The sequence below is a fragment of the Vipera berus genome (assembly GCF_964194415.1).
Source record: "Vipera berus genome assembly, chromosome: 1".
NCBI classification, from domain to species: domain Eukaryota; kingdom Metazoa; phylum Chordata; class Lepidosauria; order Squamata; family Viperidae; genus Vipera; species Vipera berus.
In genome coordinates, this window is record NC_138202.1 from 335,975,070 (window position 1) to 335,993,327 (window position 18,258).

General features: G+C 41.8%; 1 protein-coding gene across 1 annotated transcript in view; it reads right to left on the reverse strand.

Annotated features, from left to right (window-relative positions):
* Positions 1-18,258, reverse strand: part of SCARA5 (scavenger receptor class A member 5) — a 120,583-nt gene that overhangs the window by 26,444 nt on the left and 75,881 nt on the right. Inside the window, exons 5-6 of the mRNA XM_081322813.1 lie at positions 16,288-16,368; positions 13,366-13,455 (exon numbers count right to left, since the gene is read on the reverse strand). Coding sequence (XP_081178939.1) covers positions 13,366-13,455; positions 16,288-16,368 — 171 coding nt within the window. The remainder of the gene's footprint in view (positions 1-13,365; positions 13,456-16,287; positions 16,369-18,258) is intronic.

Consider the following 18,258-nt stretch of genomic DNA (forward strand, 5'->3'; position numbering starts at 1 on the left):
GGTGCTCCAGGTGTTTTGGGAGTGCATTCAAAGTGTCTATCTCTATTCTAGTCTTTCTTATCAAGTATTATTATAAGGGTGACTATCCTGAAACAGAGAAATGCTATGCACAACTGTCAAGGTCATTTTTTTCTCTCTGTAGCACTCTGTCAGTGCATAGCTTAAACCTGGAGAAGACTTCTACATCATTGCATGTCAGGGAACGTATGCATCTGCCATTCAGAGACAGTTGCATAGCTGCTGCATTTATATTTAACCCTCTAGCTGTTCCCTTTTGTCATTTGAATGTGCTGGCTGCCTCCCAAGAGGAGGTCGGATCAACCAATCAGCATACAGGATGTGAATCTCCATGTTCTGTTCCAGCCTACGACTGGCCTGTTTGAATATCAGGGGCAACCCCTTTTTATAGTCAACAGGCTGGAAAACCCCAACCAAATTTATTTACAAAGAAATCAAAAGTTCAAACAAGAGTTAAACCAAAAGTTCAAACAAGAGTTAAACAGGAATAACAGACCAGGACTCTAGCAGAAGATCTTCAAACGGTTGCCTTCAGAAACCAGCACCTCCCACACCTTCCCCTTTTATCAGCAGTCCCAAGGCGTGGCTTCTCATTGCCTTCTCCTCCTCTCACTGAGTTGCCTCATTGCCTTTCTCTGTTCTGCTCTACTGGATTGCCTCCTGCTCCTAGCGTCCCTGAATAGATCCAGCTGTGAATCATCTACGTCCAATACCTCGTGCTCACACGGCTGTGTCTGATGAGGAACATGACAGGAGGGGCCAGGCTGAGAGTCCTGCAGTGCATCAGAGCCTCCCTCTGACACCAAAGGCTCTCCAAACCCCTCCTCCTCCTCTTCAGAATCATCAGACTCAGCTGCCGGTACCACAGGCTGACGCTGAATCACCCCACCCCACACAACATGTAGTTGAGATTTGGGAGGTGTGCACATCAGCCCATCTGCAACCATCTGCAACCTATGCTTACTCATCAATCCCTCTGCAGCAGAGGTAGATGTCAACCCCTACATGCAGTTGCAGGCAAGTCTAAATCAAACTTCAGGAAGGTGGACAATTATACAGATGAAAGGAAAATAAAGTTTAACTTCCTTACAATTATCTACAAACTGGCATGGTGGTTTTGAAATAAAGAATAATAAAAGATGTTAGAGCAGGTAATGGGGGTGGGTGGGTGGAGTGTCTTCTTCTAGGCCTGGCAGGATGTGCTGTTGGAGTGACAGGGCATGAAGCATAAAGGAAGCTGCCTGGGAAAACCAAGACTCAGACCATCTTTGGCCAAGGAGAAAAACTGAGAAGGAACCTATGACAGCTGAAGCCAAAGAAGGAATCTACCAAATGAGCAGAAAGGAAAATTTGGCTCTGGAATATAGATAGTAGCAAAGCAAGAGGTTCAGGGCTGGATAACTTTTCAGGTGTGCGTTAGGAGAGAAGTTGATAGCATTTGGTGCTAAAAATAAGTAAGTATGGGAGGGAGCACAAACCAGCAGCTAAGCATTTTGTATTATAAAGTAAAAAATTACATTTTTTTAGTTACATTTTGTTTACAAATTGCATAGTTTGTTTTATTAGTGTACATATTTGTGCTAGATCACCAAAGACAGATAGATACGCATAAATGCTTATGTCCTAAAATTTCTTATAAATACACCACACACTATGCTTACGAAGCAATAAACAGATTTTACATACTTGTTAGCTGCACATGTGAGCCTGGCCTCATCCTTATCTATTCCCACTCTCCAACTTTATTTTTGTTGTTTTCTTATTAGAAGAATTAGAGGCCACCTGATTTCAGAACAATTCTGGATGACTTACATTAAAAATAAAACAGAAAACAATAAAAAGCAAAGCCTATGGATCCATGTAAACATAATACTGAACAAAAGTTACAAGCCCCCTAAATCAGGCCTAGGGAACACTGCCAAAATTTTAAGTACTTCCAGAAAACCATCAGGGTGAAAGTCAAACAGATTGGGGGTGGGAGGGAGACGGGATATCAACCTTTATTTTAAACTAAAAATTTCTGCATAAAGTTGATGTCTTCCAAATGAGTTGACCCTTCTCAGAATTCCTACATCCCAACACAGCTGTCTTCGAATGCTCCCAATGGAGGGGAGCCCAGCACATTTCTGGTAATAGTTCCAATGTCAAACGGCTGTTACTCACTTGGCCAGAAACACATTTTTAGTGGGCATGTTCGCCCCGTGCGGGAAAGGATGTTTTATATTCAGTTTTGAATATTTAGTACAGCTAAAAGGTATAGTTAATTTCATATCCAGTGATAAGAGAATTGTGTCTTAGCTGATAATGAACGTAACTGCTTGCTTGCATACAGGAAATCAGACTATTACACTATCATTTAGGCATTCATACACACACACACACACACACAAACACACACACACACACACAAACACACACATTCATATATACATGTACAAAGAATGAACTGGAGCTCTAGAAACTGCATCCCCATCAGCATCCTAAGTAAAGGTAAAGGTTCCCCCGCACATGCGTGCTAGTCGTTTCCGACTCTAGGGGCCGGTGCTCATCTCCGTTTCAAAGCCAAAGAGCCAGCGTTTGTCCGAGGACGACTCCGTGGTCATGTGGCCGGCATGACTAGACGCCAAAGGCGCACGGAACGCTGTTACCTTCCCACCGTAGTGGTCCCTATTTTTCTACTTGCATTTTTACGTGCTTTCAAACTGCTAGGTTGGCAGAAGCTGGGACGAGTAACAGGCGCTCACTCTGTTACGCAGCACTCGGGATTCGACCCGCCAAACTGCCGACCTTCTGGTTGACAAGCTCAGCGTCCTAACCCACTGAGCCACCGTGTCCCTTATCAGCATCCTAGTACTGTATAATTTCTCAAATCAACTAAAAGGCCCCTTTTTAATATAAGACATACTGCATGCCATGCTGGACCCCTTTAGATGAGTATAGAAAATGATTAGACCATGAGTAGGCAAGTAGGTTGCCTGTCAACTTGTCAAATGAGCATGGCTGCAGCCATCTTCCTTATTCCTTTTCAGTTGACACATTGATAGGAGGGAGGGGTGGGGTGTTACCAGTTGCTTCGCTAGCCTAAATAAAGTTTTTGTCCCATGGGAACTAAGCTCATCAGCAGCTCCTGAGATTGCAGGCTGGACGTTTCGTGAAAAGCCCGCCAAGAAAGATGTATTGGGGAACGTAGTTGCTTGCATAGCCTTAGGGGCAGTGGCGTAGCATGGGTTGTCAGCACCCGGGGCAAGGCAAGTAATTTGCGCCCCCTAACCTGTGGATTTTAGGACTCGAGTCTCTTCCACTAGCTCAGGAATTCTGGGAGTTGAAGTCCATGAGTCATAAAAGAGCCAAGGTTGCCTACCCCTGAGTTAGGTTCAAGGCAAAAAAGGGTCTCTGGAGAAGAGGGAAAATGCTAGTTTAACACTGAAACAAGGCAACTTTAAGGTGCCTCAGCTGTGATTTAGGATGAGACAAAGAGAGGACATGGCGTTGAAAATGGTTAATGGGGCATGTTTGTTCCACTCTTAGTGGACGTCAGGATTAACCCCACGAGAGAATGACCTTACAACAGATGTGAATAGGCTTGGACTACGTTTGTAGATTGAGTGCATACATCACATGGAGCGATGATGGGCTTCATCAAGATTTATGATCCCACAATTGGCTAGTTTTCTCCATCTTGTCCTAAACCCTGGATACCAACCACGGTTTATGGCTTAGCATGTGGCGTGGGGTTGACCCAACATGTTAGGCGACAAACAATGACTTCCAACTTACAATGCCTCAGCTTCCCAAGGTTATTCCAAAGCCGGAAAAGCCAACCAACCCACCCTGCAGCTTTGCCTGCTTAGGCTGAACCCCAGGAATTCATACTTGCTGCGGCGCCCGACCTATTTTCTGCCCAGACGCTGCTTATCCAAGCCAAGCCGCCTCCTTCTCTTTGGCACCTCACCCCAAAGATTCGCCGGCCTGGCTGGAAACTCTCGCTGCTGGCGATGTGTGTCGGGGGGGGCGGTCCCGATCGCCGATGCACGGTTGGATCGGCAACCTGCCGACGCAGCTTTCGTTCCAGAGCAGGGACCCCCGGAGAGACGCTGCAGCGATCCTCCCCCCGCGGGAAATCCACCCTCTTTCAAGCCCCGCCGTGCCCCCCCCCCGCCTTTGGCAACCCCGGGAGCGCCTTGGGAGAGCCTCCGCAGCGGAGCCCCGGGCTTGCAGGAGGGCCGCGCTCTGTGCACGGCAGGAGCCGCCTTCTCCTTTGCGGGGGGGGAGGAGGGAGAGAAGGCTTCCGTCCAGTGCTGGAGCGAAGGCGGAGCGGCCTGAAGGAGGAGTCACGCTGTGTGGTTGTGTGTTTGTGTGTGTGTGTGGCGCGCCGTGGGGCGTAAGGCCCTTCCCGGCTGGGGCTCCGGTGCCTCCGCCCTGCCGGATCCCGGCACCGTCGAGCGCGCCCCCCCAGATGTTGCGCCCGGTGCGGCCGGCCCCCCCTGCACCCCCCACGCTACGCCACTGCTTAGGGGTGGGATTTCTTAACTTTGTATTGGGGAATTGTCACCTGTGTCTTCAGACTTAGTTTCACTTTTGACATGCCGATACATGGGTAACTAATAAACATGTTCTTTGAGGAATTTCCAAGCCTCCGAGTTCTGCTTTATTTGTCTCTGTCTAAATGGTTTGCATATCATGGACAATCTCACAAAAGTGGGATTTGATTGGTTGTGACCATTCAAAACAGATCCTATTATTGGAAGGAAAATGGATCAAAACTGCTCTCAGCTTTTGTCTCCCACAATCTCAGTTCTCTATTTGGTTTATTGTTTTTCAACAATGCATCCAAGCATTATTTCTGTTTTCTAAGAATGCCTATGGGATCCATGGTTTAGATACCAACAGGCATTTTTATAGCATAGCATATCAACTTGCCATCTTATTTTTTTAATTAAAAAAAAACTTTTTAAAACTGTTATTTTTCCATTCAAATGCTGGAGACTGTTGTTTTCACCAGTCTGCTTTTAAGATAGATCACGGCTGGGCATAATGGAAATAACAGTTATATTATTTTCATGGGACGTTGCCAAAAGAAGATACACACTATTGATAGAAGCACAGAGGCTGGAAACCCAGCCATTTTCTAGTGCATGGAGGAACTAACTCAAGCAGTATGAAATTGACCAGATGGGGTTTTCTGACTAGATCAGGTTGTACAGTTTAACACAGAACTGGCAAAGCACCAAAAGAATGTTGGAAGGGAGGCAAAAAAAAACCCTTTGATTTTTGCATCTCCTAAGGTGCCTAGAAAAAAAAACTTGATTTCTTTCTTTAAAAAAAACATCCCCTGTATTAAATATGCAAAACCCAAGGAATGATAACTGAAACCCCAGCCATGTTTCTATTGGAGAGTCCATTTCTGAAGTGTTAATTCTTTACCATTTTTATGCTATTTTTATTCTATTCTAATCTGTGTAGTGGTAGAGTTAGCAAACAAACAACTCCCTATTTTCTATCTTAATCTCTCCTGTATTTCCTGGCTGGGAGATTTATGCCCTTTGGTTTTTCTTTCAGACTGCCTCCTACAGATTGCGGAGATTATTTCCTTTCATCTCCTCTTTTCTATCATAAGGCTAGACAGCTCAGAACTGCAGACCTTGTATTGGAACATAGAAAGTATTTTTTTTTCCTTTTGGACCTTAAGCATTCATCCTACATAGATGCTATTAATAGGCTTAATTCTACTTAGTTAGTCCTTTGAGTTCATTAGTTCAGACAAGATGCACAACCGTGAATGCGACGGTTATGGTAGCTTTGTTATAAAGTTCCACCAAAAGAACCTTGCAAGACTGAAAGTATTTTTCCCCCTCTTCTCCTTTTACTCTCCATAAGACTAGGGAGGGTCCCTTTTGAAATGCTTCCCATGCCTCCTCCCCTTTCGTGTGCTGAGATATCTTTTACATCCCAATTGTCTAGTCTGCAATTTTTTCACCTATCTCTCAAGGTCATTCCCACACATACCATTACAGACTAAACTGGTGATGACCTATAAAGCCCTTAATGGCTTGGGTCCGGGTTATCTGAGGGAACACCTGCTGCCGGCATCAAGCTCCCTTCGTCCCGTGTGCTCCCACAGGGAGGGCCTTCTCAGGATACCGCCGGTTAGGGAATGCCGGCGGGTTATTCCCAGGGGAAGAGCGTTCTCTGTGGGCGCGCCTGCCGTCTGGAATGATTTACCCGTGGAACTTAGGACCGCCCCCGATCTGTGTTCATTTCGCCGGGACCTGAAAACCTGGTTTTTCGATCTATCAGGCCTGGACTGAAGGGGTTTTAGCTTTTTTTAAATGTTGTTTTAATTGGGCTTAATTAATTTAATGTATTTTAATTCTATATTATTTTTATATTGTATTTTATGCTGCCCTGTAAACCGCCCTGAGTCCTTCGGGAATAGGGCCGTATAGAAATTTAATCAAATAAATAAATAAATAAACATGTATGCTTTGCTAAAAATGAACCAGAGTGAATGCACAGATAGAATTCAATTGGCTCCAAAGCTGTCTTGGAGCTCGCTCTCTCCTGCATGCATCTTATGCTGTATAAGCTTCATAGTTGCCCACAAATATATTTTCTGCAAAAAAAAAAAGGTTTGCACAACTCTGGAGAACAGAGAAAAGCAACAGCAGCAGTGAAAATCCATAACAGTCACATGCGTCAAAGCCAAAATTTATCTCTGTACTTCCATAAGAAAAACATTTAAACAAGTTAAATAGTATCATGTGATTTTTTTAAAAAAAGCAAATATCTAGTAAATACCATGAATCTGAAATATGGGTTTAATACCAAAAGATAAAATCTTCTTTGAACCACTGACTCTGTTTGCCCAGCTTGACATCCCTGAGTCTGGGAAAAGTGTTACGAACAACCCAGCTGGATTCCCTTCTTACTTTTCAAGTTTATCTTGGCCTCAGGGTGTTACCCGTGTCTGTTTGCATTGGCAGAGGGGTCAGCAGTCTGCATGGTTCTCTCATTTCCCAAAACTTTTATCTCTCTTTCTATCCCCTGAAGACAGATTGAGAACAATCAAAATGGCATTAAAAAAGTCAATGGCTAGCAGCAACTGTTTTTCCAAGGACATCTTTTTAATAGTACCATAAATGTCTATGGACATTCTCAGTACCCAGGTCTTTATTTTATTTTTTTCAAAAGCATTGCTATGTAAAATACTCAGGAAAAATTATCTAGTTCACCTTCATAGGATGTGAGTATATTTGCTAATATTCTTATTTTATAATGAGGAACTGAAACCAAAATAAAAACCAAATTGACCATGTTTCCCAAATTACCAATAAGAACTTTTCTGGCTGCTGGGAAGCACTTATTCAATCTGTATGCACCCCTATAACTCACTTAATTTTAACTTGCACTTTATTTCTGAATTCAAAGAGCTTCCTTGGTTCACTTCCAAATATAGTGGCTTCTACAGGCTGGAATATAGAATCTTATTCTAAAACAGGGGTCCTCAACCTTGGCAACTTTAAGACTTGGGGACTGCAAAGCTGGCTGAGGAATTCTGGGAGTAGAAGTCCCCAAGTCTTAAAGTTGGTTGAGGACCCCTGTTCTAAGACATGCGAGCCATAGGCATATACCCCAATGATGCTGCAGACAGGATAAAATGGTGGGTGAAATGCAAAACTGTAGATCTGTTTGACTGCCCTACAGGTGAAACTCGAAAAATTAGAATATCGTGTAAAAGTTCATTTATTTCAGTAATGCAACTTAAAAGGGGAAACTAATATATGAGATAGACTCATTACATGCAAAGCAAGATACTTCAAGCCGTGATTTGTCATAATTGTGATTATGGCTTACAGCTCATGAAAACCCCAAATCGACAATCTCAGAAAATTAGAATATTGTGAAAAGGTGCAATATTCTAGGCTCAAAGTGTCCCACTCTAATCAGCTAATTAAGCCATAACACCTGCAAAGGGTTCCTGAGCCTTTAAATGGTCTCTCAGTCTGGTTCAGTAGGAATCACAATCATGGGGAAGACTGCTGAACCTGACAGTTGTGCACAAAACCATCACTGACACCCTCCATAAGGAGGGAAAGCCTCAAAAGGTAATTGCAAAAGAAGTTGGATGTTCCCCAAGTGCTGTATCAAAGCACATTAATAGAAAGTTATGTGGAAGGGAAAAGTGTGGAAGAAAAAGGTGCACAAGCAGCAGGGATGACCGCAGCCTGGAGAGGATTGTCAGGAAAAGGCCATTCAAAAGTGTTGGGGACTTTCACAAGGAGTGGACTGAGGCTGGAGTCAGTGCATCAAGAGTCACCACACACAGACGGATCCTGGACATGGGCTTGAAATGTCATATTCCTCTTGTCAAGCCGCTCCTGAACAACAAACAACGTCAGAAGCGTCTTACCTGGGCTAAAGAAAAACAGACCTGGTCTGTTGCTCAGTTGTCCAAAGTCCTCTTTTCTGATGAGAGCAACTTTTGCATCTCATTTGGAAACCAAGGACCCAGAGTCTGGAGGAAGAATGGAGAGGCACACACTGCAAGATGCTTGAACTCCAGTATGAAGTTTCCACAGTCTGTGTTGATTTGGGGAACCATGTCATCTGCTGGTGTTGGTCCTCTGTGCTTCATTAAGTCCAGGGCCAATGCAGCCATCTACCAGGAGATTTTGGAGCACTTCATGCTTCCTTCTGCAGACGAGATTTATGGGGATGCTGACTTCATTTTCCAGCAGGACTTGGCACCTGCCCACACTGCCAAAAGCACCAAAACCTGGTTCAATGACCATGGGATTACTGTGCTTGATTGGCCAGCAAACTCGCCTTACCTGTACCCCATAGAGAATCTATGGGGCATTGCCAAGAGAAAGATGAGAGACATGAGACTGAACAATGCACAAGAGCTGAAGGCCACTATTGAAGCATCCTGGTCTTCCAGAACACCTCAGCAGTGCCACAGGCTGATAGCTTCCATGCCACACCGCACTGAGGCAGTAATTGCTGCAAAAGGGGCCCAAACCAAGTACTGAGTACATATGCATGCTTATACTTTTCAGAGGTCCAATATTGTTCTATGTACACTCCTTGTTTTATTGATTGCATGTAATATTCTAATTTTCTGAGATTGTGGATTTGGGGTTTTCATGAGCTGTACGCCATAATCATCACAATTATGACAAATCACGGCTTGAACTATCTTGCTTTGCATGTAATGAGTCAATTTCATATATTAGTTTCCCCTTTTAAGTTGCATTACTGAAATAAATGAACTTTTGCACGATATTCTAATTTTTCAAGTTTCACCTGTATGTTCTTGATGCAAGCTAAGTACAAGATTTAGGAAACAGCAATGAGGATACGCAGAGCATTAAAAACTTAGACTTATGAAGAGAGATTGCAGGGATGTGAAGTGTTTTGCCTTGAGATAACTAGACAGAAGTCCTGATGACATTCTCCAAGAACCTTGTAAGGAAGTTACATAGAGTCACAGCTTAACTTGCATTATTCCAGAAATAATGGAATAATAGATCTGTGCTACTGCAAACATCCATCTGGGATGCTTTAATTGGGTTTCCTATACAGTGCAGAATTGGACTTGAACTCGAAATGGCCCTATTCAGTTTTATGGCCTTTATGATTTATTCTCAGGACATTATTCTGCAAAGAGGAATTAGACTAAGCAGATGCAGATCCAGATGAACTTAGTGCTCAGAGGGATATTGTGCATGGCAACCTCATCTTTTCAAGGGAAGCCATTCACCTCTCTTGCTTATTTCCAATAGATGTAAAATCATCTTATTTATTTGAATATTTTATTTAGCAAACAGCCATTTTTAAACAGCAAAGTAGGTATAAATAAGGGTCCAGCACTTGCATTTCTTTATTATATAAAAATTCAAAGCCAATCTTCAGCCACATGTTAGATCTCCAAAGATCTGTAGAAACAGCTGACAAGCAAATTGGATGATACTGGATTCAGTAGACCATGTGGTCGGAGGCAATAATTTTGTGGAATAATTCTTTAGGGATGCGGTGGCTCAGTGGGTTAGGATGCTGAGCTTGTCGATCAGAAGATCGGCAGTTTGGCGGGTCGAATCCCGAGTGCCGCGTAGCAGAGTGAGCGCCTGTTACTCGTCCCAGCTTCTGCCAACCTAGCAGTTCAAAAGCACGTAAAAATGCAAGTAGAAAAATAGGGACCACTACGGTGGGAAGGTAACAGCGTTCCATGTGCCTTTGGCATCTAGTCATGCCGGCCACATGACCACGGAGACCTCCTCGGACAAGCGCTGGCTCTTCGGCTTTGAAACGGAGATGAGCACCAGCCCCTAGAGTTGGAAACAACTAGCACGCATGTGCGGGGAAACCTTTACCTTTTTTATGCCAAGGAAGAACAGCTGTGCATTTTTTTTCCCTTGCTCTTGATGGTAAACAGTGAGCAGACATGCAAAAATATGTTTGTGAACAAGATTATTTCTGATAGAGGAAAAAAAGATCAACCCAAAATGATTACAAGTTAGATAAGTTCCTCTACATGGAAAGGATGTAGATTTTAGAAGCTTTTTAATTTAGAAAATAAGAACAATACTGTAACAGGCAAAATGTTGTTTGCACAGATGTGTGCAAATTGATGCAAAGTATGAAGTAGACAGGATAATATTTTCTCTTTTTCTTATAATGCTGGAATTGAGATATTATCCAAAGAGGCAATAGGAAATGCTAATTCATACAGTTCATAAGCTAGAACTCTAAAAGAGAATTAGACAAACTCACAGAGGAAGAAGAACAGGAGGAGGAGAGCACAACCAAAAGCTACTCATCATGATGACTGCACTATTTCCATGCTTCAGTATATTAAATTACCAGGGAGGAAAAGCTGAAGAGAGCCTTACATCCACCTCCCAAACCTGCCTAGGATCTTCTCACAGTCATCTGGTTAGCTATGTGGGGAACAGAATGGTTGATTAGGTGCACCTCTGGCCTAAACCAACTGTAGGTTCCTTTTAAGTTCTCACTTTTTTTTTAATGGGGGCACTCACAGCATTCTTGAGCCAACAAACACTTGGCTCAAGAATGCTGCAATTTTCATTTTAGAAAATGCCTCCACCTCAAGAAGTTCCAAGAAATTTGAATATGTGAAATCCAGCACCTGCAAGGCTGGCTCTGACCACAAGCAAATCACCCTCATTGGCTTTACCTTCCAAGAGATTGTTCTGATAAGAGGTTGAATTTCAAGGGCCGGTTTTGTTTTTTAAACATGTGGTTTGATTTGGCAAGTAGCCACACATATATAACGGAAAGGTTCAGCTGTTTTGTGTACCTAATAGCTGCAATGGGGGCCTATCAGGAAATTTTTATGTAGGGAATTCAGACTTACATCCTGGGAACAGAGCCAAGCCAGATGGTCTTTCTTTTCCTTAGCTTAAGAGTTCATTGCTAGCATGCCATCTTAAAAATCTTAAAAACACCCTCTCGGACTGTTTTCCTTCTGCCCGTTTGTTCATTCTTCCATCCCCAGATTTGTCAGTTTGCAGTACCCAGATTGCATTTTATTGGATTCCAGATGCTGTGAGCAAAAGAGGAGCAAGGAAGCTGTGTTGCCATCACCTTAATGGAGGGCTTAAATGCTAGGGGGAGGGAGGGAGAAAGATGATCTATCTTACCTTTTCAGCTCCTCCTGCTGTTTTAAAATGCTACAAGAGAGCCATGATTTAGCTTAAACAGAGTAGGATTGGAAGCCTCCAAATAAATCAGAGGCTACAGCTCTACCCCGCCTGTATGCTTTTTCAGAAGCTTCTGACAGGTTGATATTGGAAGCAGAATATTATGCTGGATGGAACTGCTGGTCTGATCCAGAAAGATGTTTCTTATATTTGTATAGGATCTGAACTTCAATACCACTGAAACATCTAAAGTGTTTTCTGGGCCATGCCACCCACCCAAACTTGGGTTCAGGAAAAAAAACCAACCAAAATATGCATTTAATTGAATGTGTAGTTAAAAGGGAATTGCTTGGCTCATATCAAAAGAAAATTGACTCTGATCTTATGTTTTTGCACATAACCTATCAGGTTGTTTGCCAGCAATCACCAATCGACAGGGGAGAAGGGGAAGCAAGGGGCAGTGATCCCCTCCAAGAAGATGTGGAAGTTATGGGCTTAACTATAACAACACAGTGCCACTTACTTAAATTTAAAAAAGCACCAACCCCTTGATTGCAGACAGAAAGTTAAAAGAAAATGTTGCCTGTTTTCCATTTGGTCTATTGGTTAAAGCACCAGACTAGAAAGTTGGAGATCATGAGTTCACCTTCCGTCTTAGCCATGAAAGCCAGTTGGATGATCTTGGGCCAGTCACTCTCTCTCAGCTCACGTCACCTCACCTCACCTCACAGGGTTGTTGTGGAGAAAATAGAGGAAAGTATGTTGATATATTTGCTACCTTGAGTTATTTGTACAAATTATAAAGGTGGAATACAAATAAATAAATATTCTCCTAGTTTAAGTCTCCACTTTATCAAAATGTTTTTGTGTCATGGAATCCAGAACATGGACACTTTGCTAGGTTAAATCAAGTTGGAGCCTAACCAGTAAGAAGGAAAGACTTCCATAAGAAGGTAAAGGACAAACTCTTCCAGCAGTTCAAATGTAAAACAGCTGAGCTTCAGGAAGGCATTTTTATTCTGAATCTACATTCTAGTTGTAAGAGATTTGTAAAACTGTGGTTCATTTGAACATAGAAGTTATCTATGCAGTGTGAAATAAGAAGTGGCAAATAGCTTGTAAACAGAGCTAGCCCATCCCCAGTTCTCTGTAGATTAAGGTGATAGATGGCACTGGGATATGCTTGCTGGGTATGTATCTTTTTTGTACAGTAATATTTAATATTTAGCTTTAATGCTGTATTTAATATTTAGCTTCCAACAATATAACAAACTGTATTGTTTCTAACTTCTAACGTGCAATCAAATGTAATATTTTCAGACTGATCGTGCTAATTTAAGTAATCAAAGCCCTAACAAGATTCCAACTGGGAATTCAATTTGCTGCCAGATTTCAACATCAAATTCCAAATGCAAATTTGAATTCAAATTCCAAATGTGAATGTTTTCATAATAGTAGTTCACTTCAAGTTTTTCAACATAGGCAATCATTTAGGCTACAGAAATAATAAATGGAGAACTGCAGGCATAGTTTTTATCTATATCAGAAATCAACAACTTTCTTCACCTAGAGTTTTGCAAGGAAGACCAATTATGAAATTTGAACAAGCACTCCTTTCGGTGGATTATGGTGGTTTTGTATGGAGTTTTGTTACCAGAGCATCAACAAGCAGCAAATATAATACCTGTCATTCCACGGAGGCCAGGTAGCCCACGTTGGCCAATGTCTCCTTTGTCCCCTTTTGGCCCTCGTTGTCCTCTTTCACCAGGATGCCCTACATTCAAGATGAAAGAAAAAAAATCCAAGAAGAACAAGTCTCAGACATTTGCAGTTTGCTTTTTTTAAAAAAAATGCATTCATAATGCATTTGCATAATGCAAAGAATAATAAAAACTAGCAGCCTAGCCTTCATGCCATGTAGCTTTTCTAATTGTGGAACTATTAGACTGTGCTACATAGGCTTGCTTAGTAATTACAGTGCTCACTAACTATGTCTTTGTTGAGTTGTCGCAGGAAAAATTATAAATACTGTATGCTGCTATTTGCTTTGCAGGGCTTGACTGAACATTTCATTTCATGGCTCTCTTGTAAATTTTCACATCCCAGCACACCTGTATTTCCAAAAAATAACACACGGCTACCCAGAACTAGGTCCCATTCAATTCCAAGTAGACTATGTCCTCCATACTGCTTAACATTAATATGAGACCATTGGGAGCATCATTCGGGACTGGAATCCCCAGGAAATTGAAGATACAATAAAAAGGGGTGAGTGGATTCATTTGCTTGATTGTAGCACCTATTTTGAAGCCAGTGGTTCTGGCTGCAGGGGCCCCTGCCATAGATGAAAAGGTTAGATCGGGAGTTAGAATTAGCAACATTTGGACAAGGAGTGGCTGTATTAAGGACTGGCAAGGCAAAAATGAAACCAAAGAGTTAAAAAAAAGATATATAAATGGAACCAAGTGCAAGAAAATTAAATGTCCAAAGGAGGAAGGAGCAGAAGAGAAACAGTTTGGCCTGGAGTCATGGCTAAGAGAAAGAAAAAGAGGTAGCTTGACGCAAGCAGCAATCTAAGGGAATAAGGGAATACAATAAGAATAACTCTGGGTAGCCTTTCTCTTTTTGAAACAAGGGATAAAGAAAGACTGCTTATGAGCAAGCAACAGATAGAAGGGAGACAGAATAAGTTTTTTTTTTCCTTGTGGCATAGTACTTTGCCCTTCTGGGTTCTGCACCCTGTGTGAAGCAATAAGGAAGCTCAGGGGGCATCAGTGGGCATCGGTCAGTCAACAGAAGAGAGTCTAACAGCTTTCATAAGGAGAGGATCGCCAAGAAATTCTACTGGGGAAAGGATCAAAACTTGGAAGTGTCAAAAGGAACAATGAGAAAGAGGTACTGACTGAGTCAGGTGGATGGAAGTGGTCCAAACCCCATGTAAGCAGAGGGAAAGTGAGGAAATTGCCACACATTTGCTATGCTACATACTTGGAGCAATTTTCATGGGAAGAATGGTGGCATGTTTAACATGCACTGGGCTTCTAACATGTACTGTGGCGAGGAGATTGTTTAGTCAGCAAATGAAAAAGGGTGGTTTTCTAAGCTTACAGCCAACTTCTTTGCGGGGTGAAGAATATAGATCCAACTAGTCCATAGTTTAGAGCTGCAGAGAGGCTGAGGAATTTTGGGGATTTTCTTTGTTAACTTCCGGGAGGAGGCTTCGTGGTATCTGAAGCAGAACATACAGATTCAGCTGCAGTTTTGTTCCATACAAAAAGACCTCCAAGATCCCTTCCAAATAATTATTTATTATTATTATTATTATTATTATTATTATTATTATTATTATTATTATTATTATTATTATTATTATTATTATTATTATTATTATTATTATTATTATTATTATTATGTTGGACTAGAAGACCTCCAAGGTCCCTTCCAACGCTGCTATTCGGTTAAGCTGTATTGTATGGTCTTTGTTTACAACATAGTTTCTTCTGGTTTTGGCTGCTTCCCTGATCATCTTGATGATTAAAAGGAGTTCACAAGGAGTGCGGGAATAATTATTTCTGAACTGAATTGTATTTCAACGAAGGGATCCCCAGAAGGGCTGGAGAAATCCCCCTTAGGACTCTCAGGTAAGAGGGCTTCTTAAACCCTGGACAGTCTGCTTTAAAATAGTGGCTGCACATAGTGAAAGGACTGCTTCCATACATCTCAAGGCAACTGATTCTCCAGAGCTTCTCTGTCTTAATTCTAGCAGAAATTTAAGCCAATTGTGAGCAGTTAATAATGGCCTGGTGCTTTGGCCAGAAGCTTTAAGAATATATACAACATAACCTTCTATTTAGCTTGCAAATCTCTTTCAGGGATTTAATTTAATTTCCCTTTACAAACAGTGGTTTCAAAAGAGGGGAGAACTGTTTCTTGAAACCTTCAGAGGCTCACTAAGAACCCACAAAATGAACCCCACCCTCCTTCAGGCACCAAACATCTCTCTCACTTCCCTGTTACTGCAACTGAAATGCATCTAAGAATTAGTTGCTAATGATGCAGTGCCAATATAAACTGAGGATGATCCATAAAAGCCACAATAATCTTTTACATGTCTATTGTTTGCTAGAATAAAAACATGAAGAGGAATTTCAGGCAATCAAACGCAATCAAGAGGAATTGCATATAATCAAATTAAAGCAGGGAGCAGAGAGAAAAATTTGCTTCACCAGTACGATACACGCTATTACAATTCTATAATAGCAGTTTTGTGGGGGTTTTTTAAAGGCTCAAATCTTAATGCCACCTATTTTGACCTGAAAACAGCTTTTTAATCAGATCAGATTCTCTGTCCATTGAACCGCTGTGATGTCTACCTGGAATAAGAGTAGGTTTTAGGATCTTGAGCAAAGAGCGATCTTTCCAGTCATCTTATTATCTTTTTTTAGCAGACAATGCCACTTAAATTAGGGAGAGGTTTTTTTTCCCTTTTAGGGTTTCCTCAAGGCAATTGCAAGGACTGAGACAGCGTGGACTTTCTTAGTCTCTGCTATAGTCACTCAGTAACAGCACAGGATTCACACAAGCCCTTTGAATAATAACACACTACCTTGCAATCCAGGCATACCAGGCCGGCCAGGTTCACCTTCCATTCCTTCATTGCCTTGATCCCCTTTGGGTCCTGGTGGCCCTAGAATGTGGGGAAAAAAAGTATTGGTGTATGGCTTCATGTTATAACTGTCAAAGTTTAGCAAAGAAACCATCAGCTGTATTTGGGATTCAGGGGCAATCAGACTCATGAATCTCAGCTGAAGGTCCTACCAGCTGAGTATCAGGGCCTCTTCTCATCTGCAATATTTTAATGGTTCTGTCATCTGGAGCAACCAGTCAGTTTCCTGTCCAAAGTTACAATCACATTCTATCAAGTTTTAGCCCCAAAGCTAAAACTTTTTAAAAACTTGACCTCTCCCTGATGATTTTGTCTACATTCCCATCCCTAGCCCCTGTGATCCTTTTTTTTATGTTCTGGAATTTAGCCTGTGAAGTAAATAAATATACAGTGCAGAAGATGTCATATTCTAGGAGGCTAAAACAACACTTAGTTTAAGGCAGAGTGGGGAATGATGGCCCCTTTATGATTTGTGGACTTCAACTCCCAGAATTCCTGAGCCAGCGTGCTGGCTCAGGAATTCTGGGAATTGAAGTCCAGAAGTCATAAAAGGGCCATTGTTCCCCACCCCTGGTTTAAGGGTCAGAATCATATATTCAGAAATATATATTTAGCAGCCTGATGCAGGGGAGGGATAAGGTGCAGGGTCTAGTCATTCAGGGAAACAAGAAGAGGGTGGGAAAATCAAAGAACAGCAGACCAAATCTGACAGACTGATCTCTGTATTCCAATAGCACCATGGAGTACTAGTCATCTAATTCACAAGGGCCAATCGTTTTGCTCCATGACTTGGAAAATCTTCAGCCAGAGCAACTTATTCCTGGTGTCAAGATACTGTCTAAGCTCCTGCTTGTATTTAAGCATTCACTCTCTTTTGCATTCTCTTTTTGTAGCATTTCTACCCTGCCACAATCTAGGCCGGTCACAGTAATGAAATCGTGAAAAGCTAAGCCAATATAAAAACATAACATCATCAATCTATAGAGCATAATCAGTGTAAAAGATTGTCATCACAGTTCTCAGAACACCATAGATAGCATTACCACTCTTGTCACCAATGGAAAAGAATGGTTTGTTACCAGATTCTTAAATGACAGAAAGGAGAGGGATCTTACTCTTTAATTCCAAAGAGTTATGACACCCATGGAAAAGGCTTGTCTCTGTGTTCCTGTTTCGACACCATCTGGGGAGGTGGAATCAGAAGCATACTCTCCCAATCAGAGTGCACAAAATAAGAAAATTTCACTCAGAGCAGAGATTTCTACAAGAACTGTAAATCTGAACCCTAAAGGGTTTTATAGATAGTTCTTAACTTACAATCACAATTGTGACTGGAACCTCCACTGCTAAGCAATCAAGTCATTAAGTGAATTGCACCCAGTGTTATGACCTTTTTTGCTGTGTTAAGCAAATTCACCTTTGGCCATTGACTTCGTCTATTGGAAGCTAGCTGAGAAGGTTGCAAATGGCAATCATGTGACACTGCAACTGTCATAAATACATGCCAGTTGGCAAGCACCCTAATTTTGATCATGTGACCTCAAGGATGCTACAATAGTCATAAGTTCATGGGTGAGTCAAAAGTCACATTTTCAAACTTATTGTACTGTCATTAAATGAATGGTTGTAAGTTGAGAAGTACCTAAATAGGTAAAGTCTAGCATGTTGACAGGTATCTGGAAATTTACTGGAAACCAATCCAGCTCTTAAAGAATAGGTGTCGTTGTGTTAAACAGTCTGACCCACTATCTGATTGTAGTTTCTAAATCATATTCATAGGCAGCCCCAAGTAGAGTGCTTTACCGTAATCCTCTAAATCATTAGCAAGATGAGCAGAACTGAGTGATCGTTGCGAGAAAGTATGCATTTAGTGCATTTAAAATGATAGCCAGCTTTCTGTAGCTCTGCTGA